Source organism: Phascolarctos cinereus, unplaced genomic scaffold (assembly GCF_003287225.1).
Source record: "Phascolarctos cinereus isolate Bilbo 61053 unplaced genomic scaffold, phaCin_HiC Scaffold_1;HRSCAF=81, whole genome shotgun sequence".
Taxonomy (NCBI): Eukaryota; Metazoa; Chordata; class Mammalia; order Diprotodontia; family Phascolarctidae; genus Phascolarctos; species Phascolarctos cinereus.
In genome coordinates, this window is record NW_027555514.1 from 221,579,577 (window position 1) to 221,607,449 (window position 27,873).

The 27,873-nt window shown below is 41.1% G+C and overlaps 1 protein-coding gene across 1 annotated transcript in view; it reads right to left on the reverse strand.

Moving 5' to 3' along the window:
- AVIL (advillin) overlaps positions 1-24,852 on the reverse strand; it is a 28,268-nt gene extending 3,416 nt beyond the window's left edge. Inside the window, exons 1-18 of the mRNA XM_020990149.2 lie at positions 24,571-24,852; positions 22,686-22,760; positions 20,311-20,507; positions 19,691-19,799; positions 19,224-19,334; positions 17,853-18,055; positions 17,244-17,322; positions 17,045-17,143; positions 15,970-16,123; positions 15,740-15,840; positions 15,102-15,239; positions 14,846-15,004; positions 4,221-4,400; positions 2,853-2,998; positions 2,545-2,689; positions 1,478-1,666; positions 1,086-1,154; positions 32-157 (exon numbers count right to left, since the gene is read on the reverse strand). Of these exons, the coding sequence (XP_020845808.1) occupies positions 32-157; positions 1,086-1,154; positions 1,478-1,666; positions 2,545-2,689; positions 2,853-2,998; positions 4,221-4,400; positions 14,846-15,004; positions 15,102-15,239; positions 15,740-15,840; positions 15,970-16,123; positions 17,045-17,143; positions 17,244-17,322; positions 17,853-18,055; positions 19,224-19,334; positions 19,691-19,799; positions 20,311-20,507; positions 22,686-22,760; positions 24,571-24,636 (2,346 nt within the window). The 5' untranslated portion in view covers positions 24,637-24,852. The remainder of the gene's footprint in view (positions 1-31; positions 158-1,085; positions 1,155-1,477; positions 1,667-2,544; positions 2,690-2,852; positions 2,999-4,220; positions 4,401-14,845; positions 15,005-15,101; positions 15,240-15,739; positions 15,841-15,969; positions 16,124-17,044; positions 17,144-17,243; positions 17,323-17,852; positions 18,056-19,223; positions 19,335-19,690; positions 19,800-20,310; positions 20,508-22,685; positions 22,761-24,570) is intronic.
- Between the last annotated feature and the right edge of the window lie 3,021 nt (positions 24,853-27,873).

Sequence of the window (27,873 nt, forward strand, 5' to 3'; positions counted from 1 at the left end):
TTTTCTACCTAAAAGAAAATCCTATACTGACCTCCTTTTTGGCAGGGTCTACATCCTTAGGTAGCTCATGTTGCTGATTTTTCAGCAGCACTTCTATAGGGTAGTATTTTTGTTCACTGCCACCAGCATTCAGAGAGAGGGAAGCACCATTCATGTCCTGGAAAGAGAGATTTGCATGTGTTTACAGTAAAGGATTGTTCAGAGCAGCCAGCTTCCCAGTTGCCCCAACAACCATGCTCTCCTGTTGTTAACCTCTCACCTGGAGGATTGCATTATCTGCTAAACAGCTGGGGAGTTTTTCGTGAATGCAGGGATTTTAAATCTCATCTAAATACTGGTATTACTTCATTTGCTGTGGTACTTTGACTCATGTCCTTCATACTGTTTCAGTATGTTTCAGTCTACTCATAGAACAACATATTCCTGCATGCTATGTATAACTTACAGAATACTGTTTTCATGATCAGGAGATCATACCTGAAAATCATTGCCTCAGTGACAGTGTTTGTCCACATTTGTAAAGCAGAGTTCTAGGCAGTTTGCATAATTTTTAAATAGAGTGTCTGGTAACATGAGTTTGAGAACTGGGGAGGGTAGAAGATAGGGGGGCAGACTATTTGCTTCTGAAAACACATAGCCTGACAGTCAAAATATTAGTGGCAAATCATTCCACCCTGTTGGTTGTCTTTTATCCTTTTAAATGGATCTAAGTAACTTAGGGTGTTAGTTGTTTTATACAACAAGAGCTGCTAGGGGGCCCAGTGGATAGAGCACTGGACCTGGAATAAGGCAGGCCTGAGATCAAATCCAGCTTCAACACTTAACAAGCTGTTACTCTGGGCAAGTCACTTAGCCTTATCGGCCTCAGTGTCCTCATCAGCAAAAAAGGAATAATAATAGCACCTGTCTCCCAGCGTTGCAAAGGTAAAATATTTGTAAAAGCCTCTTGTAAAGTGCTATGTAATTGTTAGCTATTTAAAAAAAAACAGCTAATGAAAATGTTATTTCTGTTAGAAATGGACTGGCCTAGACTGGCTTTGTGCCATTTTCCCTTTATGATATCTTTGAGAATAAGTCCAACTCACAGCAGTGATTCTCACAATTGCAGCAGTGTCTCCCAGCTCTTCCTTTAACTGTTCATATGATTTGCCTTCCTGTGGGAATATAGAACACACAGGGTGAGGTTGTAAGGAAAGGTCATTTGTCACCCAGAACATACTCTTTCAGAGACAGCACATAGTCATCCATTTGCAGGGAAAGATTTTGCTTAACATGATTTCCATTTCATTAGTACAGAAATAGCATTCAACATAAGGAAATTAGTTGTTTTGTAAGTAACTTGTAAGCATATGTAGAGCCTGCTCTGGGGAATATACTGGTTGCTATGATAGATAAGAAGTAGGATAGAAACCAATGGCCACATCCTCCCAGTAGATTCTCAGTAGCTGTCTTGTTCATTTGCTCTCTTGCTCCTTACACTCCAGATATGAGGGTCCCAGGCCAAGAACCAGCCTGTAAAGATGGGTGGCTCAAACCCCTGTTTGATGATCAGGATAGGTGTGTCAGTCTCTCGGCCACTGGGGTGAGTGTGTAAGTACTCCTGGGCTGAAGTGAAGGCTCCCTCTTTTTCTGTGGCATTAGCTTCAGCACCAATCCATAAGAATACCTGTGGTGTTAAAGATTTAATATTTTATGTTTTAGATGGTGGCATATATGGTGATTGGCCTTGAAGTCAGGATGACTTTATTTTAGCTAATTACCCTAGGTAAGTCACTAGACCTCTTGGTATCCCAGGTAACTTTCTAAGACTGTAAGTAACAGACAGTTGCGTGTTTTTATTGGTGGAGGAAATTTCCATCATGGATAGAATTCACAGGTCTGGACCAAAATATATATAATATGTATTATGTAATACAGGTTTATAACTGGATGGTCCCTTAGATGTCATGAAGTCCAAAACCCTCATTTTACAAATAAGGCAGGAAGTTTTCACAGAAGTGGGATTTTAACTTGGATCCTTTATCACAAATCCATAGATCTTTCCATTGTATTATACTACTTCTTAAATCTGTATATGACATAGGCCTCCTTCCAGGAGTTCATATCCTTGGGAAGCTTTTCCTCATGTGGATTACTTATCAGAGAGTCTATTGGGTAGCTATGTTTTACAGATGAAATAAATTGAATGATGGACTGCCTTTGAAGACTGACTTTATGACTGCTCTCTAGCCCTTCCTTCTCTCTCTCTTTTTTTTTTAATTTTAGGGCTTGCTGTTAATTTTAGTGGAAAAAAAGTTTTTCTGTAAGATAACTTTTGTAAAGCAACCTGTAAAAATTACCATACTTGCTAGGATATTAGGCTGAGTTTCCAGGCATCTTACTGCTCTCTCTCACCTTAGAAGAATACAAAAAGGGCAGCTTATCCCATTGCCTATGGCAGTTGACCTGTTGTCCTCTGAAGTGGTTCATTCCTGACTTGTGGGCAGATAAGCCAGAGTGCATGAATCTTTGTTATGAGTTCTGGGCCCTATAGATGCTGCTTACCTGGTCCCAGGTGTCCAGGAGCATCACATCACTTGGGTTTAGGTCATCCTGTATGAAATCTGTGATCTCAGTGATAATGAAACGACCAGTCTTATTGGAACACTCAAAGAGACGGGGTTGGACATCAAGGATTTCCTGTTGGAGTCTGCAAGGTAAAGTCTGTTATATGAAAACAAGCTTACTTGAAAAGTAATTTTGGAGTTTTATGGGACTTAAAATATCGTATAATCTCAATATGATGAGCTATTTGTTAGTCCTGCATGTTTAGTATAAGAGTTGAAGGGTGATAATTCTGTCCTCAGATTCACCTTTTGTCATTGGCATAAGGTACTTTCCCTCCTAATGAGTCCCAAAATGCTGCTGGCTCCTGTCCTTCAGCCACGGTGTCCTCAGTGCCATTGCAGAGCACTCCAGCTAATTCTTTTGCCATTGCTCGCTCATCACCACTGGAACCCTGGGGTTAGAATGAAAATAGGAGAGCCTTAGCCTACCCTGGGCTGCTTGTAGAATAAGAAACTTATGGGACTTCACATATATAGGCTAGGTATCGAGCCATAATCACCAGTGATTAGAAATATGATTATTGTTATTTGTAGTGCTTTTAAAGAGGGAGAATTGAATATGGAGGTTATTCTGTTTGTTTTAGTTAGGGAAAGGAAGGAACATGGATAGTTCTCGTTTTACATAAATTCACATTACGCAAATCTGACTTTATGTAAAGAATTCTGAAAGAAATATGCATTCCAGAAAAACCTGTGTTAACTTACAAAGTACACTACTGTGTTCTCTCTGATGCTGCTACTCAGTTTGGCATTCTGTGGCCTCCCCACCACCACCAATAAAACCCCCTCCAAGTCACAGTAGAAGAATGGATGCTCAGAGAAACCACCACTGTGGCCATGGCAGGACTGGGGGCTTGACTTGAGACTGAGACCATTGCCCTGCTCTGCTTACCTGCCTGTGTGCCTGGCCTCACCATGTCTGTCTTCCATCTGTCTGTGCTCAGGTACTGGATGTTTGTCCTTGGCTGCTGCATGTTCCTCAAGCTCTCCATTCTCTATCCTTGGCCCCTGCGTGTCCTTGAACCATGTGGTGGCCCATTCCTTCCATGGGCACACAGCCCCTTTCCTGTCTTCCTCCTTCCCTCCTTTCCCCACATACTCAGCTAAATTCAAATTACATAACAATTACTTTATGTAGAGGTCTATAAAATGGTCAGCTTAGGTAAAGTGAGAATTGTCTGTAATAGCAAGATTCTTTCATCTATGGGATAGATTGACATGCGCTCTATTTGTTTCAGTTTGATTTTAGTAGCCATCATCATAGCTCTATTTTAAAGTAATTTTTAATGCTTTTGAATGAGCATGCAAATTTGAATTGGGGAATGGAGCTGATTAGTTTAAAATTACAAAACTGTCATTGTAACTGAGATGGAAAGATCTTCACGTCCAGCTTGCATCCTAAGGAAGATCACAGAACTGAGTTTGGTCTGCCCTGGTGTTTCCTTTGGCCTTATAATGGAGGTTCTGATGAAAAGTAATTCTATGAAATGCTTATGTTTCTTTTTAGGATCCCTTGGGGAAGATGACTCTTTATTCATTGTCTGTCCTTTCCTTGAGTTCCTTTGACTTTTCTATTGGGAAGGAGAAAAGAGGAAGAATGCCAGTCCATTTTACCTTTCCATACCAGAGGTAGTGTTCATTTTGTGTCTGCAGCAGAAAGACATCATTGGAATTCAGAGAAGAGGCAAATGCTGGTACCTCCACAGCTTTGGTGTTGGATTTGTCATTCCCTTGGATCTGGAATAGTCTCACAGGAGGGTCAGGTTCAGTACTTGCCTTCCTGGATGTTCCACCCTATGGAGAAAAGAAAACACTTTGAGCCTGTTAGTTCACAGTTCACTGTAGCTAGGGATGCCATAGAGAAAAAAGTAGCCTGCATTAAGAGGAACATAGGAGATCAAATGTATATTAGCTATGGATTTATAATGTTAAAAGTTTGTAGGTTGGAAACTAGTTGTGAGTTCCTTAATCATTAAGATTTTATTGAATACCTGTTGTATGTCTAGATCTATGTGAGGTACTCTTGGGGATGCACAATAATAATTTTATGTGTATATGTGTGTTAAATGAAGTCCATGCAGCAGTTTCTGAGGTATTGTAAATATTCTAATTTTATAGAAAAGGAAAGTGAAGCTCAGAGAGTTGAATTGATTTCTACAGGATCACACAGCTTGTAAATTTCAACAGCTTGTAAATTTCAACATTAGGAGTCAAATTCATGTCACCATCCCAAGGCCAGTACTCTTTTCTACTGTGCTGTGCTGCCTATTTAAATATATTCAATAAGAGTTCTAGCAAAATGGCAGAATGAGTGGTTGCAACCAACCCCAGGTCCCCTACTCTATCAGAAAAGTGACAAATGCACCAAATTAAATGAAAGAACAACCAAAAAAGAGGGGAAAGAAGAGACATCCTCATAGGACAAACCTCATGGAAAGGAATAGAGAAAAAACACCAATACAATAAGTATGTAATATGAAATAAAAGTAAGGCTAAATCTCCAAAAAGAAGGAATGTGACTACAACAGTAATATCCACACCTCCAGAACAGGGAGTAGACATCTAACAGGCACCTTCAGAGAAATCCAGAATCACTTTAAGATATAAGGGGAAAATTGGCATTTATAAAATTAGACCATTGGAGAGAGAATTCAAGATATGAACACAAGAACTGACAACATAGAAAAGACAATGGAAAATTTCAGTGAGGAAGATAATTTCCAATGAGTAGTGTGGATCAGAAAGAATAAAAACATGTAGTACTAAAAGAAAAAAAAAACCACAGCAAAATTAAAAAATAGCAAAACTAACAGAAAACTTCAGATCTCTATAAATCAAAACAGTAAATCTAAAAGACTTTGGTGAGACAGTCTGAGAATTACTGGTCTCAAAAGAAATAGAGGCTGAATGCTGTATCGAAGGAAATAAAGAACATTGCTTGGAAGTATTAAAATTAAAAGAGTGTAAATTGATAGAATTCACAGGTCACTGAGAGGAAGGAACCCCAAGTTTAACTCACCTAGAAATGTAGTTGCCAAGTTCTAGAGCTTCAGTGTCAAAGAGAATCTTGCAAATTGCCTGGAGGAAGCAGTTCACACATCAAAAAGCACCAATTTGAGTTGTGCAAAACTACTCATTGACAGTGAGAAATGAAAGAAGAGGGTGGAATTGAATATGCTGAAAAAGAGAAATTGGCTGCAGCCCCAGATTGTCCATATTAAAAAATTAAGGCTATGCTAACATGGGAAAGGACGATGCTTCAGTGAGGTACAAAAATGTATTTCCTGCTGACAGCCTAAATTGGATAGGATGAGTATATGAGTAAGTAGCTGAAGCTAAATTTGATGATTTAGTTTTGAATACAAGTAGTGAATGAAAAATGACAGTCTTTATGAACAGTAAGGAGGTAGTTTCTAAGTCATACTTATAAGGATCATTGAAAATAAGGGCTGGGGAAAGCATCCTTTGAAATGGGAATAGACAGAACTAGATCATCTGAAGGACAAAAGGGAAGGTGGAAAGAGAAATTATATTTTAAAAATCTGGGTACAACTAGTGAAGATTAAACAGAAATAGGAAGTAGAAGAGAAAGAGTGATTCATAAACGACATACCTGGGGAATGATTTTTTTAAAAGATTGGAGAATACTTTTTATATAATATATAGACAGTTCTTGCTTTACATAAATTCATATTATGAAAATTAGACTTTACATAAAGAATTCTGAAAGAAATCCACATTCCCCAAAAAAAAACCTCTTTTTTTTTTTTTTTTAGAAAGGCAATTGGGGTTAACTGACTTGCCCAGAATCACACAGCTAGTAAGTGTCAAGTGTTTGGTCTGAGGCTGGATTTGAACTCAGGTCCTCCTGACTTGAGGGCCGGTGCTCTATCCACTGCACCACCTAGCTGCCCCAAAAAACACCTGTCTTAAATTTAGGTACAGTACTGTACTCCTTGGAGTGTGTGCCAACCTCCTGTCTCCATGGTCATATATCTTTCTGCCTGCCTTCTTACCCCATGTCTTCAAGCAAATTCATGTTATGTAAAAATTGCTTTATAGATAGCTGTGGAATGGTCCACTTAAGTAAAGCAAGAACTGTCTGCAGAATAATACTGAATTATTACAAAGGGTTAGATAAGTTTTGCTATGTTTAGTTACAAGGTAGTGGGAGAGTGGTAACAGTGGATGGGTGTTAGTATAAGGAGATAAGACTTGGTTATTAAACAAAACAGGCTGTATGGCACTGTGTACCTATTTAAAAAAAAGCAGTGGGGTGGGGTGGGAAATAATACCAAAGAATCTAATGGAAGGAAAATCTTAACAGTACTCGGAAATGTTAATGGGCTGAATATACCAATAAAAAGGAAACTAATTGCTGACTAGATTAAATCGAAAATAAAATCTGATTAACTTGATGATTACAATAAACACATTTAAAGCACAGAGATTTAAGCAGAGCAAAGGATTAGAATAAAATCTGTTATTTATCAGGCAAATTTTTAAAAAGCAGTATTTGCAGTTATGATTTTGGATAAGCAATAGAAAACATATAATTAAGAGACCTAAAAATTAAGCTAAATAATTAGATAATGAAACATATTAACATTAACTATATATGCACTGAATATAGTAACTGAATTAGCAAAAGCTAACAAATAACAAAAGTCCTAGAAATAAGATACTAATTTTAGAAAGCAGTAATGTTCTCTGCAAGGGCTTGAACAATCCAACAGAAAGACAGAAAAGAAATTATAGGTTTGGACAAAATGTTAGAAAAACTGGATTTGGTAAACCTGTAAGAGATTTCTGAATGGAACTTTTAAAGAATTCACATTTCTCAGGCTCCTATAGTATTTGCACAAAAATTGATTAAATGCTAGGGCACAAAGAACTTAGAAGTGCAGACAAAAGGCAGGAATATTACATCGGTTACAGATCCTTGCAAAAGAGCTAAAAATGCACAACTAAATGACATCCTAAATAATGAGTAGGTCAAAGATCAAATCATGGGAAGAGTAAGAAAATCTTTATATGTTAAATAAAGGAGTTTCTTTTTGGTCCTTGAAGCAATAAGAAGCCACCAGAGTTTGTTGGGGGTTAGGAGGTTTGACATCAGAAAATCACTTTGGTAGTTGTTTGTGGGATAGATTGGGGTGGGGAAAGATGAGGCTGGGAGACCAATTAGAACTGCTTTTTGCAACAGTCCAGGCAAGACTTTGAAAGTTACATCTTGAATTTATTATATATGTGTGTGTGTGTGTGTGTGTGTGTGTGTGTGTGTGTGTGTGTGTGTGTGTGTGTGTGTATTTTTCCCCCCCTGGTTAGGCAGTGGGGTTAAGTGACTTGCCCAGGGTCACACAGCTAGTAAGTGTTATATGTCTGAGGCCAGATTTGAACTCAGGTCCTCCTGAATCCAGGGCCACTGCACCACCTAGCTGCCCCGAATTTGTTATATTTTTTAAAATAAAAAGAATCTATACACAATAGAGGTTTACAGTTTCATGTATCAACTTCTTTTTCTGTTATGTATGTGGAAATACTAATTTTATTTGATGTGTTTTTTGGAATAAAAAAAAGAAAATAATCCAGGCAAGAGGAAATGAGAGCCAAAACTAAAGTACTGAGTAAGTAAAGAGGAAGGCGTTGTATGAAAGAGATATTCTGGACATAGAAGAGACGAGATTTGACAACCATTGAATATCAAAATTACCTAGGGGATACTTTGAGAAGTAGACAAAATAATAAAATATATCTGGAACAATAAAAGGTCAAGGATACCTAAGAAAGTTTTTAAAAATTAGAATAAAATTACCATAACTCAAATTTTAAAGCCGTAATTGTCAAACTATCTGGTAATAAAAATAAGTTAATCAGTAGAATAGTTAGGATGAGTGTGGGGTCCCGATCGGGGAAAAGCTATAAAATACAGTAATAAAGACATAATAAAGAAAAGATATAAAAACTTAAGTTCTGTGAAAGGTAGAAGCCCCAGGATGATGACTGACCTGTTAAAAATCATAACTTGGATACTGAATCATAACTTAGACACTGAGTCATAACTTAAGATACTATGACCTATGAAAGCCATAACAAGATTGTGACCCATATGTGACTGGTACATGATCATACACAAACTTATGTTTGGGCATAACACTGGCTTAATATCCAAGTTCATTAACTAAGCAGAAAATCAAAAATATCCACCAATCAGTAGTGATGCACTCTCTAGCTCCTCCTCCCTTTGTTTTCTTTAATTACCATGGGAATTTTTAGGGTTTGTTTGCAGGGATCCACTGAACTGTCTGCCACCCCAGAACAAAGACCACCCCCGTTTTATAAATATTTGTAATGATTGATTAAACTGCTACCTACAATAAATCTGGAGATCTTTGGCCTCTTCCTTTAGTATCAAAAAGAACATCCTATGATTTCGGGGGACATACAGGGTTCCCCAGCCAGGGGGATTCTGGACCTTACAATGAGCAAGTCTTAGAAATTAGTGCAGTAGTACGGTCTTTATAAACAACACAATAATAACACAATATTTGGGAAAGAACTCTTCAGCAAGAATTGCTGCAAAAACTGGATAGCAATTTGATAAGAAAGAGGTTGACGCTAGAATCCTACAACAGACACAACTGTAAGTTCCAAATGGATAAGTGAGCTATATGTTTGGAAATCCATTAAAAAGAAGAGAATGGAAAGTTAAATCGTTTACAAATATAGATAAAGGATGCCATCACATAATATTGTAAAAGACCAGATTGGGGCAGCTAGGTGGTGCAGTGAATAGAGCTCTGGCCTTGGAGTCAGGAGGACCTGAGTTCAAATCCAGCCTCAGATACTTAACACTAGCTGTGTGACCCTGGGCAAGTCACTTAACCCCAATCGCCTCACTTAAAAAAAAGCAAAAACAAAACAAAAACAAAAAACCAGAGGAACTACTTTGGTGATATAAACATAAAAGCTTTTACACCAATAAATGTAATTAGAATAAGTTTTTTGTTTTTTTACTCAAACCAGTGATTTCATTGGCAAAAGAATTCTGGGTGAGGAAAATCCATCTATTAATGCAGCCCAGCAAGTCCTTTGCAACTTATAGTCTTAGAGAGTTGTCTGAAGTACACAGTATATATTAAAAATAGGATTTGAACCCAAGTCTTTCTAGTCAACTACTGTGTCACAACTTCTCAGAAGAAAAATTCAGAATGGGAAAAAGTCTTAGCACAAGACATCTTTTAGAAAAGTCATATCCAAAACCTATTGGTAATCTGTAAGAACTGAGCCATTCCCCCAATAGATAAGTGGTCAAGAGATATGGACAGAATTTTTTTTTGTTATTTTTATTTATTTTTAGTTTCAACATTCATTTCCACAAGATTTCGAGTTCCAAATTTACTCCCCATCTCACCCCTCCCCCACCCCAGACACCTTGCATTCTAAATATTCCTGTTCCTAATCTGTGCTCCCTTCTATCAGAACCCCCCTTCTCTAATCCCCTTCCCCTTCTATTTTCCTGTAGAGCAGGATAGATTTCTATACCCCATTTCCTGTTCATTTTATTTCCTAGTTGCATGTGAAAACAATTTTTTACATTTGTTTTTAAAACTTTGGGTTCCAAATTCTCTCCCTTCTTCCCTCCCCACCCACCCTCATTGAGAAGGCAAGCAACTCGATACAGGTTATACATGTGTAGTCATGCAAAACACTTCCATGGTAGTCATGTTGTGAAAAACAACTATATTTCCCTTCATCCTACCCCCCTCTCTCCCCCACCCTGGTTTATTCTATTCTCTCTTTTGACCCTGTTATGGACAGAATTTTCTTTTTTAAGGCAATTGGGGTTAAGTGACTCGCCCAAGGTCACACAGCTAATAAGTGTCAAGTGTTTGGTCTGAGGCCAGATTTGAACAGAGGTCCTCCTGACTTCAGGGCTGGTGCTCTATCCACTGCACCACCTAGCTGCCCCCCCCCCCGCCCCGTGACAGAATTTTTAAAAGAAGAAACTATTACCACCTATTTTTAAAAGTGCTTAAAAACAATAATATAAAACGAAGTCATCAAATTGGCAAAAGTGGAATAATTTAACGTTGGAGATGCAGGAAAAGTGATCCCACTATTGTTTGTACTCATAGAAAGTTACTGACAAGAAAAAAACCGTTATGTATGAAAACATAGCAACATTATTAGTAACAGCAAAATGTTGTAAACAGAAGTATGGGGCCTAACACTTGGGAAGTGGCTAAAAATAAAGCATATGAATTTGCAGAATATTACCGTGCCATAAGGAATGATTGGTAAGAAAGCAAATATGGAAAGACCAGTATGAAGTGATGGCAAAATGGTCACACACACACAAAAAACCAAACCAACCCATACACAGTTATTACAGCTATATAAATGAAGACAACTTTAAGTGGCAGCAAAACTCATTAAAAATTTCACAATAATTATATTAACATAGCACCTTCATGTCTTTTAACAAGGAAACCTACTTCAAGTAAGTTTGCACATCTCAACTATGATCGATTTTATGCTGTTTTACTTATCTTCTGAGGAGATAACATTGTGGAGGTTTCAGTGGTGAGGATACTGGGAGTTATTATATGAAGTATCTAATTTATAATTGATCATAACAGCAATAAAAATATTTATATTTAAATATTGCCTACTGGGTGCGGAGAATTCAAAGATGAAAACTAGCATAAAGCCTAGCTCAGAGGAGCTTACAGCCCACTAGGTGGATGAGACATACACAAGTAACTATAATACAAGTTAGAATGTTACAAGCACTTAGGAGAGGACAAGAGTTTGGGGAGAGAGATCACTTCCAGCTGAAGCATTGGTAAAGGTTTCATGGAGATTGTAACTCTTAGGACAGGGACAACTTCATTTTAGCCTTTGTATCTTCAGTGCTTTGCTCATAGTGGGTGCCTAATAAATGTTATTTAAGAACTGTTTATTAAGAAAATGTGATCTGAGTCGGATCTTGAAGGACAAGAATTTAAAGAGATAGACATGATATTCCAGGCCTGAGAAATGTCCTGAAAAAGTACACAGAGGCCAGAGGGACAAGATAAAGGAAGAGCTAGGGGTCTAACTGGTGAGAACACAGAGTTCTGTGCATGGGGAGGAGAGGAAGGAATGTAAAATAAGATTGGAAAAGGTAGGCTGGGGCTAGATTAGGAAATGGCTTGTATTTTGTCCCTTAGATAATGGTAACAACTGAAATTGATGCGATTACATCAAAGCTATATGATACCTACATATTATGAAGGTTGGAAAAAAACTTTTTTTTGGTTTTTGTTTCTGTTATTGTTGTTATTATTTTGGTAGGGTGAGGGGGAAAGATGATGAATCTTTCTCCATCTACAGGCTGTTTCTGCCCTGGACATATCTTTCTTCCTTGCCCTTCTGGAACTCCTGTATCTGTAATTTTCTATGCCTAGAATCCTCCAGATTCCCATCCTCCTGACAAATACACATACCTAAGACATTAGAGGTTAAGAAGCCAATTAAATCTGAGTGGGCTTCCGTCTTTGCCTATAAAGATACCTCTTTAGCTTTTTTAAGTGGCACCAAGGTACATGGAGTGGAAATGGACCCAGAAGGCCCAGTGTGAGTTTGGGACAATGATGTGCCAAGTCCTGGGAGCCAACTCCTTGCAAGGTCCTCATGGACCCCTTCCTATCATTGCCTGAAGGTTGACCTGACAGCTCCCTAGTAATATTCTTTGATGAATCCCTTCCCTGCCCAACCCAGTCCTAGTCTGAATGAATGTGTGAATGATGGTGACATTGTGCCGGGGACTGGCAGACTGCCATTGTTTAGATATGCTGGTTGCTATCCCAATTTGGGGGAGGGAGAGCACATAGTTCTTAGTGTTCTTCCCTTGTCGCCACAGCTTCCTCTTCTATGCTTCCTTGGTTATATCCAGTTAAACCACGTGGCCTTCCATTAAATGCATCAAATAAATGGGACTATTGTTTTCAGCATTGACTGTTATATCCAACTGTCCTATCAAAACAGACTTCAGCAATCGGTACCATGAATGAGGTTTCTTCCCATCAGATAAAGTGGTGGTCTTTTGCCAAGAGGGTTAATGGACTCTATCCCTCCTTTCTCCATCATTAAATATCTTCTGTCTCTTTTTTTCTTCCCTCTCCCCTCTTCCTCCATCTCTTTTTATGCCTTTTCCTTCTCCCCTCTCCCATTCCTCCTGCTTTAGTTGAAGGCTTATTGAGATGGGCTTTGCACATGGCCTCAGTGACAGGGGATTCCCTGTTCTTTGGTGGGTGGGGAAGGAAGCCCCAAAGAAGGCTTGGATTAGGACCCTGGAAGATGGAATTGAAACTTTGGAGGCCGACTTTGGTTTTCCACCTTCAGTCATTCCTCCCTCCAGGCTTCTCTGCAAAAGGCAATACAATAAAAGTACAGGTTGCCATAGTGTTGCTTTAGTCCAAAGATACCTTTAATAGGCAGACCATGGGACCCTGCTTAGAATGCAAAAATTTAGAAGGACAGATCCCTCCGTTTGTGCCCCAAATTTTGTTTTTCTTCTCTTGAGTATCTAGGGGAGAAACTCAGTCCCCCTTCCTGTACTTCATAGTCCTTTGTCTCCTCTCCAGTATTTCTCATATTAATAATAATTATCATAGCTAACATTTACAATAGCTTACTATGTACTAGGCATTATGCTAAGAGCTTTACAACAATTACCTAATTTGATCCACCTAGAAGTACTCTTTAACCCCGAGGCCTCACTTGTTCCTCCCAGAACCTCCAACTTAAGAAGCCATTTCAGACTGTTTGTGACCCCATTTTGAGGTTTCTCGGCAAAGATACTAGAGTGGTTTGCCATTTCCTTCTCCAGCTTGTTTTACAGATGAGGAAACTGAGGCTAACAGTTAAGTGACTTGCCCAGTGCCACAGCTAGTAAGTATCTGAGGCCAAACTTGAACTCAGTAAGATGATTCTTCCTGACTCCAGGCTTGGTGCTCTGTCCACTGCCCAACTTAAGGAAGCGGCCCAGCCAAAGATGTCTTCATTCCTCTCCAGGTGCACAGATAACGCATCTTCTTTACCTTGCTCCAAGTGGAGAACATCCCTACCTCACCACCTTTTCAATTCCCTTTTGTGTATCATCTTCTCCCAGTGGAAGGGAAACTCCTTGAGGGCAGGGACTGCTAGTATTTGCTAGTACTTATATTCCCAGCAATTAGCAAAGTGCCTGGTGTATAGTAAGTGCTTAATAGATACTTGTTGACTGACTAGATAGTAGCTGTGAGGTACTGATAAATAAAAAAAAAAAGTTTGTCGGCTGTCTGCTTGCTGATTCTTCCTGTCAAGAATGGAACTTTTACTAAATCTATCAGCAGATGCTGTGAGAAAGTTGGAAGAGCGGGTGGAAGACAATGAATTCAGATCCGAATGTTGTAAGTCTGAGGTACCAATGGGGCAAAAAGGTGGAGATATCTAGTAGGCAACTGGAAATGTAGCATTAGGGCTTAGGTGAAAGGTTGGGGCTGGGGATAAAGATTTATTAGTCATTTTCAAAGAAGTGATCATTAAATCATGAGAATGGATGAAATCACCAATGGCAAGTTCAGAGAGGAAAAGGGGATTCTTTGATTTCAAGGAGCCAAGAAACTAGTTGGAAAGACAGGACTAATGTGATACGAGGAATGACGTGTTAAACTGAGAGGCAATGACTATACATGCAAAAGGTGTTTAGATAAAGGAGAAATTATGCATTGGAGCAGTTGGGAAAATTGTCATGGTAGAGAAAGATGGTTAAAATTTGTTAGCAAGGAGGGAAAAGCACTCCAGGAGGTAAGACTAAGCCCAGCACATGGTGGGCAAGAGTGTGGGTAGGGAGGAAGTATGAGGAGACCAGTCTGAGGATTGAGAGGTGCATGTGGAGAAGAGTGTGAAACAGTTTGGAAAGGTAGGATGGGCCTAATTATGGTGGGCCTCCAAAGCTAGGTAGAGGAGTTTGAACTCGAAGCCTTCGTAGGCTCATTAGTAAAGGAGTGACATGAGGAAAGCGTCAGATTCAGTGTTAGATTTATCTGGCAAGGGTACGCAAAATGGATTGATAAGTCTATTTCTCCCTTCCTCAGTGTCAGTGACTCATAATTCTTATAGCTCATTCATAGAAACTCCAGTTTTGTTTTTAGCATACCAACTCACAGAGTAATTTTTCTTAGGGAGGAAAGGGGAAAAGGAAACCTCACCTCAAAAATGACAAGCTTTCCTTTGAAGATGGCCATAAAGTGGCGTGGTTCTTTCCCCATGCTGACCAACACCTGCACCGGCGCGCCCCCAAACTGTCTGTCTAGCTCCACGGCTTGGTAAGCTGAAGCTGCCAGCTCATCCCTGGAAGCGTGCCGACCCTACCATAGAGAGAAGAGAGGACAGATACGTTGTGGGAGCAAAAGACAGCAAATGAAACATTTGGATTCCAGACGGAAGGTTATCTTGTAGACTTACCTGCCAGATGTACAGGATGCAACGTGGCTTGTTGTTCACTTGATATGTATAGAGAACCAGGTAGCAGTCTCCCCCATAGAAGAAGCCATACCACTGACGCTCAACTGGGACTAGTTCCAGATTTTCTATTCTCCAGACCTAGACAAAGGAGTGAGATGCATAAGTCACATAGGGATTGTGTTGTTAGATTGGAGCCAGCTGTATAAATTAGGACAGCTGAAGGAAATTAGGCCACAGTAAAAAGAGATCCAGGCAGAGGGCCAGTTGAGAACATAATGATCATTCAAAAGACACATAGCATCCTTAGTACCATTCCTCTCTTAGGTGCGGCGCTATCAGGTGCATCAGATAATGGCTTTAGAGCTCTTTACATCAATTATTTGGATTATTTTGCAAGGGAGGATGCTAACGACACATTTGGCAGCCTACCTCGAATCACCTAGAGAAACTATGGGGGGGGAAATCACCACCTTGCAGATTTTGCTGTTTCTTGAGGGGTATGCCTAAGATCCCAGAGTTGAAAGTGGGGGGTTGGGGTGGGGGAGTACAGGGGGACGAGAAGCAGAACCTACATTCCATTTTAAGTGTACGGTGAGTACGCTTGCTACCTTCCTTCAGTTCTGAGTTGCTTGTCTTACCTCAACGTTTCCATTCCCATCATCAACCATTCTTTCTCGGGCTGCCACATCTGGCTTTGTGTGAAGCAGAGTCACATCAAACTTATCCTGAATGACTTTGGCTGTAGAGAAGATTTCAGGAGAAGTCAAATAAGGGAGACACACAGTTAGGAACAAACATGGAACAATAGAAACAGTAGTGCCCTTTGGAAATTCCTGTCACTGCTAAAGATTTAGGGAGGTAATCTCACCAATTTTACTCATGCTGAAGGTTTTTCCTAAGCCTAAGGTCTGGTCCTTTACTGTCCACTTCTGGAACAGCTGCTTGAACATGGCAGACTCGGCTCCATCACTGACGGTCTCCACGTTGGTGCTGCTTGGATAACCCTTCATCTTAATGAAGCCCTATAGCCCCAAGAGAAATGGATTAGTCATTACTGGATTTGTTTGCCTGCTTGGTGACTCACCCCTTTGGTTCCAGGTGCTAAGACAGCTCTCCTCCTGAAGTCAAACTCATGCTGAGTCACTTTTTTAAAAAATAAAATTTTATTGATACCTTTTATTTTAACATATGCCAAATTTCCTCCTGTATGTGCCCTCTGCCCTCCTAAATCCAACCCTTTTAAAATAATTTTGCTGACTCACTTCTAACTGGAGACTGAATTGCCTACCCTCAGGATGCATTCATTGAAAACATTTTGGCATCTTTCTGTTAGGCTGTCATAATATTTTTTTGTGCTTATGGTGAGCAAACTTCTTTACCCCATGTCTCAGCATTTCTGTAATTTGCTGACTTTGTACTCTATCAATTTGATCATTTATTACTTTGTGTTTCTCAAAAGTTGCATCTACTTGTGTCCTCTCTCCTCAAATGAAGCATAATCTCCTTGGGCTCTAGGACCATATCCTTGCTGATTTTTTACATCTCTCTCCCTTTGTCCTGACATTCATCCTATAGTGTGTAAGACGGTTCTCTGCACACAGTTGGTAGTATAATTTACTCACTAAGTCAATATCATTCCTCTGTTAGAATGTAAACTTTTTGAGGGCAGGACATGTTTTGATTTAGGTTTTGTATCCCCAACACCTAACATTGTACCTGGTACCTAGATCATATTATCATAGATTTAATGCAAGAAGGAACCTGAGAGGTCACCTAGGCAAAGCCTATCATTTTTACTGATGAAGAAGCAGGCCCAGATAGCTTGACTTGCCCAAGATTACAGGTTAAGTGTCTGAGGAACCCAAGTACATCTGACTGCAAATCTAGCTTTCTCTCCAATGCACAAAATCATCCAGCCAGCTTTGTGTATGAATTGCACCCACCAGAGCTTTGGACATAGCAGTCTGCTTCTCAATCTTGGTGGCTCCCCTTCCTTTCCAGACATAAATCTTGCTTCTGCCATGGTCCAAGATGTAGCAATCCTGAAACATTCCAATGGATGAATGATATATTACCACTCGTGGAGACAGTACAGGAGCCTTACTCTTAGGTTATTCCAGTCTGAGTCTGTGTTATACTTACATCATGATTCAGTAAATCTTGGACCAAGGGCCTTGTAGATACTTCTGTAACTGTCAGCTGCCCACTTGAATCAGAGACACTAGAGAAGGGGGAAACGTGGGTTGATTTGGGTTCTCTTTCCTCAGCAGAATCTCACTGCCTAAATGTTGCTTTTCTGTCTTTCCTTTGGTGGACAGTTTCTTTGTAGGATTTGTATTATTGCTCCCAGTGCTGTGGGAGTGCATGTTTCATGGCAATCCTTTTTTTTTAATGTTCCCTTTATTCTGAGGATTCTACATCTTTCTCTCCCAAATCTTGACCCTTCCAGAGCCTCAGGGACATTGAGTGTCTCTAGCTCATGGTGCTGTAGTAGTAATAGCATCTCTACTATCACCTTTACAACTCAAAGAATGAGCATGAAGCAGCATGCCAGAACATTAACACAAACATAAGAGGTAAGATGTTTGAGTGGAGGAACTTTGGTACTTATGTTTATTATAGATACTTGAATTGAAGAGGGATCAGAAGAAAGCTATAAATCTCAGAACCCAATACAGAGATAATCCAAAGTATCTAGATTTATGAGAGGATTCCTTAGTTTCCAATCAGGAGTAGGAAATGGCCACTTACTGATACAATGTGATATTTGATTTCTGCTCTTGATCTAAGAGCTCATCAGAGGTTGCAGGCTTGATCATGGAGCGTTCTCCTAGTGTGTCCTGAAGGACTTTCATCAGGTTTGAACTGGCTGCCTCATTGTCTCCCTCAATTACACCAATTTCAGCACGGCCCCCACGCTCTCGATCCCGAATATCCTTTGCTAGGAGCATTGCCTACCATAAGGGAGTCCAATGAAAAAATTCAGTATGCCTGCCTTACCACAGGAGCTTGAGTATTGTTGAAGAAGCAAGCCTCGGATCCAGGAGACAGGAATTTTTAGTATCTTAAAAGGTCTTGAGAATGAGTCATTAATTCCTTGGACTGGAAGTAATGCCCTTCCATTAACTCATCTTCCCAGAAAAATCCTCCCTCCAAACTAACCTCTCTCTGTTGTGGGGGTACCATCATCTCCCTAGTGATTTGAATTCAAAAGCTTAGTGATTTGTGACTTTCCCCTCTGCATACCCAGTCAGTTACTAGTTTTTTTTTTCAATTCTGCCTCCATAAAATCTGCCCTCTTCTCTCCTTTCACACATTTGCCACCCTAATTCAGGCCCTCATTATCTCTTTTCTGGGCCACTTCCTAATTAGGTTCTCTGCTTCCAGTATCCTCTCTCTAATCCATCCTCCCTCCATACAGCTGTTACATTAATCTTCCTAAGGTCCAGGTCTGACCATGTCATTTCCCTGCTCAAAGCCCCTAGGATAAAATACAGACTCCATAATCTGCTTCCACTCTACCTTTTCAGCTGCATTTCACATTACTCTCCTTTGTGAACTTTCAGCCAAATAAGACTATTCACCGGACCTGATATTCCACCTCTCACCTCTAATCTTTTTACAAAAAAACATACCTCGTGCCTAGAATGAACTCCCTCCTCATCTCTGCCTCTTAGAATCTTTATCTTCCTTCAAGGGCCACTCATATACCATCTACTCAATGGAAACCTCTCCCATTCCTTCCAGTTAACAGTGCTGGCTAGCTCGGTTTTTCTTGTCTACATCTTACAACATGTACCCCCTCCAGTTAAGCTCCCTTCACTCAGGACTCTTGTTTTTGCCTGTGTAAGTCCAGTGCCTAGCATAGTGCCTTTCACATGGTAGGTTTAATAAATATCTGTTGTGGAATTTACTGTCTGCAGGCCAGACCCTACCAAAAAAAGAAGTAGGGGTCCCATTTAAATCTCAGAGAAGACTGGCATGTAGAAATAATAAGCAACAGTAATAATCATAACGATACTAATTACAGAGAAAGCCAGAAACCATGTCTGAAAGATCCTAAGCCACACCCTGGGGGCTCCAAGGAAAAGAGAGACCTCCGGTGAACAGTAGCAACAGTACCTTCAGCCGTTCTCTAGTGTTGCTTTCTGGGCCATTCCACTGGATGATGACTCTTCCAAGGTCCAGCAGGAAGACATCACCCAGGTTAAAATTGTCCCAGCTCAGGTCTACCTACAGGATAGAGATAGAGACTGCTCAGGGTAGCCCTGTTAAAACACTATGAACAGATCTCAACCTTCCTTAGAATAAGCAGAAGGGATGGGAGCCAGTCAGCTTAGTTGTATCCCTTTTTGTGTCCTGGATCCCTTTGGCAGTCTAGTGAAGCTTATGGATCCCCTTCTCAAAATTGTGTTTTTAAATCAATAAAACAAGATGCAAAGATGACAAAGGAAACCAGTTATATTGAAACACGGTTATCAAAAAAAATTTTTTTTTTTAAAAACAAGTTCACAGACTTCAGGTTAAGAACTCCTGGCTAGGTAATGCTAATCGAGCCCCTCAGGGAGTTCACTTTCTGGAAAACTTACTTCAGTAGCAGTTATATGCCTTTTCCCTTTCACATGCAGTAGACGCTTCACATCATAGGTGTTGGTCTCCACATGCTTCATCCCAGAGGCCACACCTCCCTTCTTGTAGCTGAGGGATAGACAAAAGAATAGTTATCTTTCCTATGGTGTTTTTGTTTTGTTTTGTTTTTGCAATCGGGATTAATCAACTTGCCCAGGGTCACACAGCTAGTATCTGAGGCCTTTTCCTCTGGTTGTCATGTCAGGCCTTCAAATCTCCCCTGGCATCACTGCCCTACTAGGAAAAGAGTGAATTTCCCACCCACTCATGGCCCACCTCCTCCAGAAAGCTTTCTTTGATTAACTTCCACATTTTATCCAGTCCATCAGCACTGAAAACCAAGCTGCCTTTTCTTCAGTTATCATTGCTGTAATGGATACCCTAGAAGCTTTATCATTTGGGGAAAGGAAGGAACTGTTATGAGTTCTACTAAAAATGCCATTGTGACTCTTTACTTACTCTCTCTTTCCTTTTCCAAGCACTGTATTGTCTCCATCATAGTGTTGTGCTTTGTTCATATTAAATGCCCAGTTAGGGAGAGGATGAGTCCAAGAACAGTCCAGTTCAGATTTCTACTCACATGATCCCCTGTTTGAAGTAGCCTCGGAAAGTCTCTGATTCATGATATTGAACCTCCCGATGTTGCACTGGGCTACCACCCAGATAGTCGTCTAACTGAGTCGTATAGATGGCAGCACAGCTCTGCTCGTCCTGGGTAGAGTCCTTTCCAATCCAGTAGTGGATATCCTGGCACAAGAGACTTCCAGATTTCCGGGTCTGACGGATGCCCAAAGAGATTGTGGAATTAGGGAACAGCTCATTTTTTCTGCTCTGACAGAAGTGTGGCAGATTGGGGGTGGGGTAGGGGCTGGATTACTGTCCCTGAGCAGAGTCAATTGATCCCAGTAGAAATCTATAACGCATCTAGTTATTCTGTTCAAATCCTGGTGGCCCAAATCTAGTCCCACATTTGGAAAAAGTAATTTTGGTGTCCCTCAAGATAAGTGAGAAAATCGACAACAAAGAGAAGCCAAAATAAAGGAGGTACCTTCAGAATTTTAACAGCTCCCTCCATTTCATTCAACAAGTATTTATTAAAACATGCTATGCAAGGCACTGTGCTAGGCACTGAGGATACGAAGATTAGTTTCTGTTCTCTAGAAGCCTATATTTTTACTAGAGTTGATACTACCCAATCTCATTCCTCCATTATGGTACTCTCAAGTACTTAAGTACACAATTTGCACTGTTAACTTGCACCTGTGTGTTGCTTGGCCTTTTTCTTTTCTTTTTTCTTTTTTTTGCTTTCAGGCAATTGGGGTTAAGTGACTTGCCCAGGGTCACACAGCTAGTAAGTGTTAAGTATTTGGTCTGAGGCCAGATTTGAACTCAGGTCCTCCTGACTTCAGGGCTGGTGCTCTACCCACTGTGCCACCTAGCTGCCCTTGGCCTTTTTCTTCAGTTTAACTTCATGGCCATATACAGGGAAGATCAAGCTTAAAACTGCTTTTGTACTGTCATTTTTCAACTGAAGTCATTTTGAAGCTAGGACCTGGGCCTTTTGTATCCCTCCAGGGTATCTGGGGAAGGACTATGTAAACAGTGGTTGGCCTGATCATTGTTGACTAACATCAGACCGAGGGACCTTTCTTGGGTTAATGAGATTAATTCTCCACTCCAGCTCTGCCATTCCTTAGCCTTTGAACTGAATATGAAAAGTCAATTTTGAGGACTCACCTCGGATTTCTAAAGTCTGGGAGCTCTAGAGGGATAGATCATTCTCTCTTGCTGACCTCCTCTATTCCTGACTTCAGGGATCACCTCCGACCCTGACCACTCCCTGGGGCTGCAGTGCTGCATTTCTAACTCCCAGCTGGACACTACCAGCTAGTTGTCCTACCTGAACCTCGAATGGAGTTAATCTCCCCTGCCTCCTCTTACCCATGCCTGCCCCCAAACCTGCTCCTCCTAACTTCCCACTCTTTTACTGGCACCATAACTTTCCCATTCTTCCATTCAGGATGAAAAATTCAGAATTATCTTTAATTTTTCCTTCTTCCATATAGGCTGCTCTGTAACTCTTCTTCTCCTTCCACATTGGAATCAGTTGCTAAGTTTTGCCCATTTTTTTTACAGCCTTTGTCCTTCTTTCTACCTCCACTGATACTATTCTATTGTAGGACCTCATTACATCCTTGGAAGGCTATTGTAATAATTCCACAACTGATTTTCCTGTCTTTAGGTACTCTCCTCACTAATTCATCCTCTCACAGGACTGCTACAGTGAGATTCTACATGTAATATGTAGGTTTGGCCCTCCTCTGCTCAAAATGCTTTGGTGTCTCCCCATTGCTTAGCCACCAGAATACAAGCCCCTTAGCCTGGCATGCAAGACCTTACACAATTTGTCTCCAAATTACCTCTTCAGCCTATTTCCCTTCTGCAGTCTGCATCTGAGCCAGATTTGACTACTTAGCATTCTTTGATCTTATCCTGTCCTTTCTTGCCAGTGTCTTTACTCAGGTTGGCTTCCATGCCAGGAATGGTCTCTGCCTGTGGAATTCTTTCCCTTCCTTCAAGGTTCCATGCAGATGACACCTTCTTCATAAAGCCCTCTCATATTGTCTGCCCCACTATCCCCCAAGTTAGGTAATCTCACCCTTTTTGAATCTCCCTTAAGCTCTCTTATGAATTTAGCATATTATACCTTGTATTATTATTGCTTTGTGTATTTCTTTTATAAGATCTTTGAGAGTAGGAACTAATCTTTGATCTTTGTAAACCCAGAACACTGCAAAATGCATTTGTATATAGATGTTCGGAAGATATTGGCTTGTCCCAGGGTTCCTATGGGCCATTATCCTCCACCACCAGCAGGTGTCTCCATGGCTCCTGAGGGTAGATGACCAGGGAAAGAGACCGAGGCTAGGGAATTAGGGGCTAGGGTCTGCTCACCGAGAGAACCACATAACAGTCTCCCTCGTAGAAATTGCCATGAAGGCTCAGTGGCACCAGCACTAGTTCCATTTTCTGGAAGGACAAAAAAGTGAGTGAGGGGCACATGCCAGTCTGCATTCCTTCTACCCAGTCGCTCATCTTTCTCCCATCTTTGCTTTTCCCAACCCAAGAAATACCTAGAACAATGGCGAGGGGTATGGACCTAGTCAATTCCTCATTTATTCTGGGGGTGATGCTCCACCCCAGCCCTGTCAGGGAGCACGACCAATGTACTGTTCTGATCCAGACCTGTGATTTCATTGGTAAAGGAACGGACAGGAAAACTCTCCACCCTTGCAGATAGAGTTGTCTGTAGCCCTGAGAGGTGAAGTAATTTGCCCATGTTAATTTGCCCAATGTGGGGGCTGAGGAAGGGCTTCAACCCTGATCTTCCTGACTCCAAGGCTGGCTCTCTATTCAATAGGCCGCACTGCCTCTCAACAGAAGAGTAGGTATAATAAAGATCCTGAACTGTTCGCATCATAGTGTGGCCATTACTTATGCCTGGGAAGCATAGCCCTGAGGCCAGTTCCTGGGGCTGAGACTTGGCCAGATTTGGGGAGAGGGAAGAGCTAGTCCCCCGCAGCCCCCAAACAATTTTGCCATACATGTGCGGCTCCCTTATGTTGCTGCTAAACCAGGATAAGTAGGAGTCCCCTGCCAGCCACAAGGTAAGAGATTAGCACTTGGGAATTTCACTTCAAGTTTTGCCCCTTGGGAACAAGCCGATTCTGCTAAAAGGGGACAGCCATGTTTTGCATGACTTCTCATGTATAATTGGTATCATATTGCTAGCCTTAGTTGGAACTCAAAATTAAAGGGGACAGCTCCAGGCCAACCCCAATGCCCAGTCAGATGACAATCCCCAGGCTTTTCGATTCATGTTCTCTCAGTGATGACAGAAAGAAAATAGGTAGAATGGTAACTGATCCCACAACCTGGGGCAAATTCAGTCGGTGGGGATCCACCCAGTGCCTCTGTGGGGGTTGGAGGAAAGGCGAGCAGATTCCAGAAGAGACCTGACCATTGGTGCAGTTGTGTGAAAGGAGTCTTCTTCTATTCCCCCACCCATGGCTACCACTGACCTTGCTGCCAGGGCTACCTTACCACCACCCTTCCAATTCCCCGTGGTCAGGGTTGGAGGCAGAGCTGTAAAGAGCAAGGAATGGGGACAACAATCTCAGGAGTGCTTGGCAGAGGAAGTGTCCTGCCTCCCTAAGCAGGAAGCGTTCCCCTGTCCTTCCCCAGATGTTAACACTCGAACTTATCGCCCCACCTTCATCATGCCTCTGGGGGCTAGAAAGTCTTTTACAGAATGTTGGCTCCTGAGGTGAGGCCTTTAGGTCTGAGAACAAAGCAGCACCCTGACTCCTCAGAGGAAATGGGGCACTCTATTTCAATTAGTGAAGGAAGCCTACTATGGGAAGTCTTGTTATTGCTATGACAAGGTGAGTATGAAGGCCTTATGGGCCTTCATTAAAAATACATTCTCCAAGTTGAACGTAGAATAAAGATCATTCTTACTATCTCAGTTGCTGGTGTTCAGCATATGAAATATGCCTTTATCTACTGCCCTTAGGTGCCAGGGGCAGTCAGGGATAGCCAAGTATAGTTCATTCACTTTGCTCCTGTCTTTTACTACCCTTCCAAACCAGAGATAAGAAGTCAAGAAGCTTTCCAAAGTAGACCAAAGTTTCTGCCTGACACCAACGTTCAAGAGAGCCTAATGATGGTTCAATGCCACAGGCAGGCCCTGTCTTGAAGATGCACCTTGGCTTATGGGAATTGGTAGGTAGGATGGAGGCTGAGAATTTGTGTCTTTCACCATGGAAGCCCAGCTTACCTCTATTCTCCAAGTGATCACTCCTGGGTCATTGCTCACTGCCCTGAAGGCACCACTCAGAGACATGGTGTTTTTCTTCTCAGGACTAAACTAAAATGTAACTGAGGAAAAAGTGTAATGAGACATCCCAACACTGAGCATTTATGCAGTACTTTTCTTCTGAAACATCCTTAGTATCTTCCCAACCACAGTTCATTCTTCCATATCCTTGTGAGGCATTCCTAACTACTGCACAGATGAAGAAAACAGTAACAGCATGACATTTATGTCATGACTTAATATTGACAAAATACTTAATGGATACTGTCTCATTTAATCCTTATGACAATCCTGTGATGTAGGTTACTACAAGAATTATTATCCCTATTTTACAGATGAGGAAACTAAGGCTCAAAAAATTAAGTGAATAGACCATGGTCACACAGCTCCCAAGTGTCTAAGTTGTGATTTGAATAGAGGTCTCTTTTGACTGGAAGTCCATGGTTGTTTCTGATGAAGAAGCGACTTGTCCAAAGCCTCACAATGAATTGGTTACAGATCTAGGTTGAACTCAGGAATCTTGCCTTCCATTTCTGTTCTTTTTCTTACCTCTTTTCCCTTTAAAGTCTTGTCTGAATTCAATGGGGGCACCAAAAGATTGTTTCAGATGCTATCCAGAAATCAAGTTCAAAACAGTTCTTTGCTCTATGCCATGCCTTGAATTGCTCATCTTCCCTACTCCTCTGTTCAGAGTCAGTGGGGTGCACTGGAACGGTGCAGGGCCTGAAGACATCAGGAAACCTATCACATACTATAGAGGCAGTGGGGCTGTGGGTCAGTGTGTGAGCCCAGGTTTCCTCATCAGCAAAACAAAGATGATAACACTTGTACTTCCTATTATGAGTTGGTTGTGAAGAGAGAGCACTTTGTAAACTATATAATGCTGTGTAAAGAAATGGCAGTTATTGTTATTTCTCTGACTCCTCCTTTTGCTGCATTTTTTAAAAAAAACAAACAAAAGCCATGTACGCCTGCTGTAGTCATAGGAAGATTCCCTGGTGCCCCATGAATGAAAAGGAACAGAGCAGCAGGGCTGGGCAAAGGACAAAAGGCCCCAGGTGCAAGGCACAGTTAAGTGTGGGGTGTGGTCTAGTCTCCAGAACGTGGTGTAAATTCAGCCCCATCTACTTAGGTGGTAGGGATGAGGTGCGCAGGATGCCAGGATGACTGACTCCATCATGTTTCTTGGGGAAGGGTTGGCTCCAGCCAGCTATTTGGCCCTGGGGTGAAGGGAAGTCCCTGTAGGCCATATAGTATCTTTGTTATATGCATTTGTTTAATATTTTATTAGGCACCTATCTCTAATTTTGTATTTTTACATAATTTAGAAATATGGATTTGGCACTTAGGCTTATAATCTAACATTTTACAGTTGACAGAAATAGGAGAAAATTCCTTCTCACCCACAAACAGTAAAGGAATAGGATGATGGAGTTTATAAATAAATGCAGATACACACTAAAAGAAAAGCAGCCCTACAGGAATTGTAGGAATTACAATTGGTAATGGGGTAGGATATCATGAGAAAATCTAATTAGATCTTTTTCTTTATCATTCATCTATAAAGCCAGATTTGGAGAACCAGCACCATTCTAGGAAAGCCTTTGAGAAAGAGCACACCTTCCAAATAGAGAGCTCTATTCTCTGCTTTTGCTTTGGGTCAGAGGATGGATGGTGATGAAAAGCAGACAGAAGCAAAGGAGTCACTGGGCAACTTGCCCTGCCCTACCTTGCACGGAATTTACCCTGGACCTAATGCTCTGTATCTAGTGGATATGGAGAATTTTCTCTCCCCTTTGGTGCTCTGCCCCTTACCCTACCCCCAACATTAAAGAGTGGGGAGACAGACAAGGAAGGGAAGCACTGAAGAAGCTTAATTTTTCTCATCATTTTTTTCTAGTTCCCAAAGTAACAGAACCAATTCATTAGCAAATTAAAAATGAAGCAAGAGCAACATATTCAACTGAGAATAGATCCTATTTCCATTTGAAGCCATCCTTCCCTTTCAGATGGCAAATTTAAAGGTCAGAACCCTGGTGGCCCCAGAGAAGGCACACCTTCTATGAAGGAACCTGGGGAAGGAGTTGGAAAAATAATTGGTCCAGAGTAGGTGGTGTTCTGTCCTGCCCCCAAACTAACCGCTTTTACCTTCAGCCCCAGTTGCCAAAGGCAGATTACTGTATAACTCGCTTTGGGGCCAGAAAACCTGTAGCCCTGTGAGGAGATACAAAAATGGCACCTTTATAAAAACCAAACTAACAGGAATTGTTTAATTAGGAATATAGGTTCCTGAAGTCAAAGCAGAATCAAGTTTTTTGAAAGGAGTATTTTCAAACTCCTGATTTATTCCTTTTGGCCACATACATTTGCCAGTTTTTACCTCCAATAACTACTGCTATTGCTGATTGCTCCCTAACCCTCTCCTCCACTCATCTGCAGGGAAAAATTTGAAGAAGAAACTGCATCAAAAATACAATTCAATTTAAAACACAGAATTCTTGAAGCCCATGATTTCTGTGCACCCCACCCAACCCCACAACCAGGTACCTTCCTAACTCAAGTTGTTTAGTACATACATAATCATTTTTTAATCTGATTTCATTTTGGTTTGAACCATCTGTAGACACCCAGGTGATTACAAGTGCAGCATTAGAAATCATTGCCCTAGGCTGGAGGGAATACCCTTTGCACCTCAAAATGGATTGTGGGTGTCTCCTCCCATTACTTCACCCACCCCATCTTTCTCCAACAGAGAGCTGGAGGATCCACAGAATCCTCTCAATCCTGCCCATGTTCACCAGAACTTCCCCCCCCCAATAGTTTATTCTTTACCCCAAAGAATAATCTTTTAAAAACTAAAGCCAAGAAAAGTAATTTAAATCTTCCAGAATTGTACAGGATCGTTCCCTCTGAATTCAAGAATGATATTCACCCATAAACCAAATCAACCTTACCTGGTCTTTTCTCCACTACACTCCTCAGTCTCCCTGTAAGTAGGAGGCAGGCAGCTAGTAAGGACCAAACTTATCCAGAGCCACAGAAGAGGGATGGTACCAGATCTTTGCTCTTTACTCAGGATAGCTGACCTGACAATGGCTCGTATTTGCTTATATTTGCACCTTAACCACATTTTCTCAGTCCTGGCCAATCACAGCCAGGCTAGCCCCTGGCTGGACTTATGAAGAGAAGGCTTTATGTGCGCCTATTCAAAATAGCAAAAACCAGGAGACTTTTAAAGGCCTCTTTTCTCTTTTAACTCTCCAC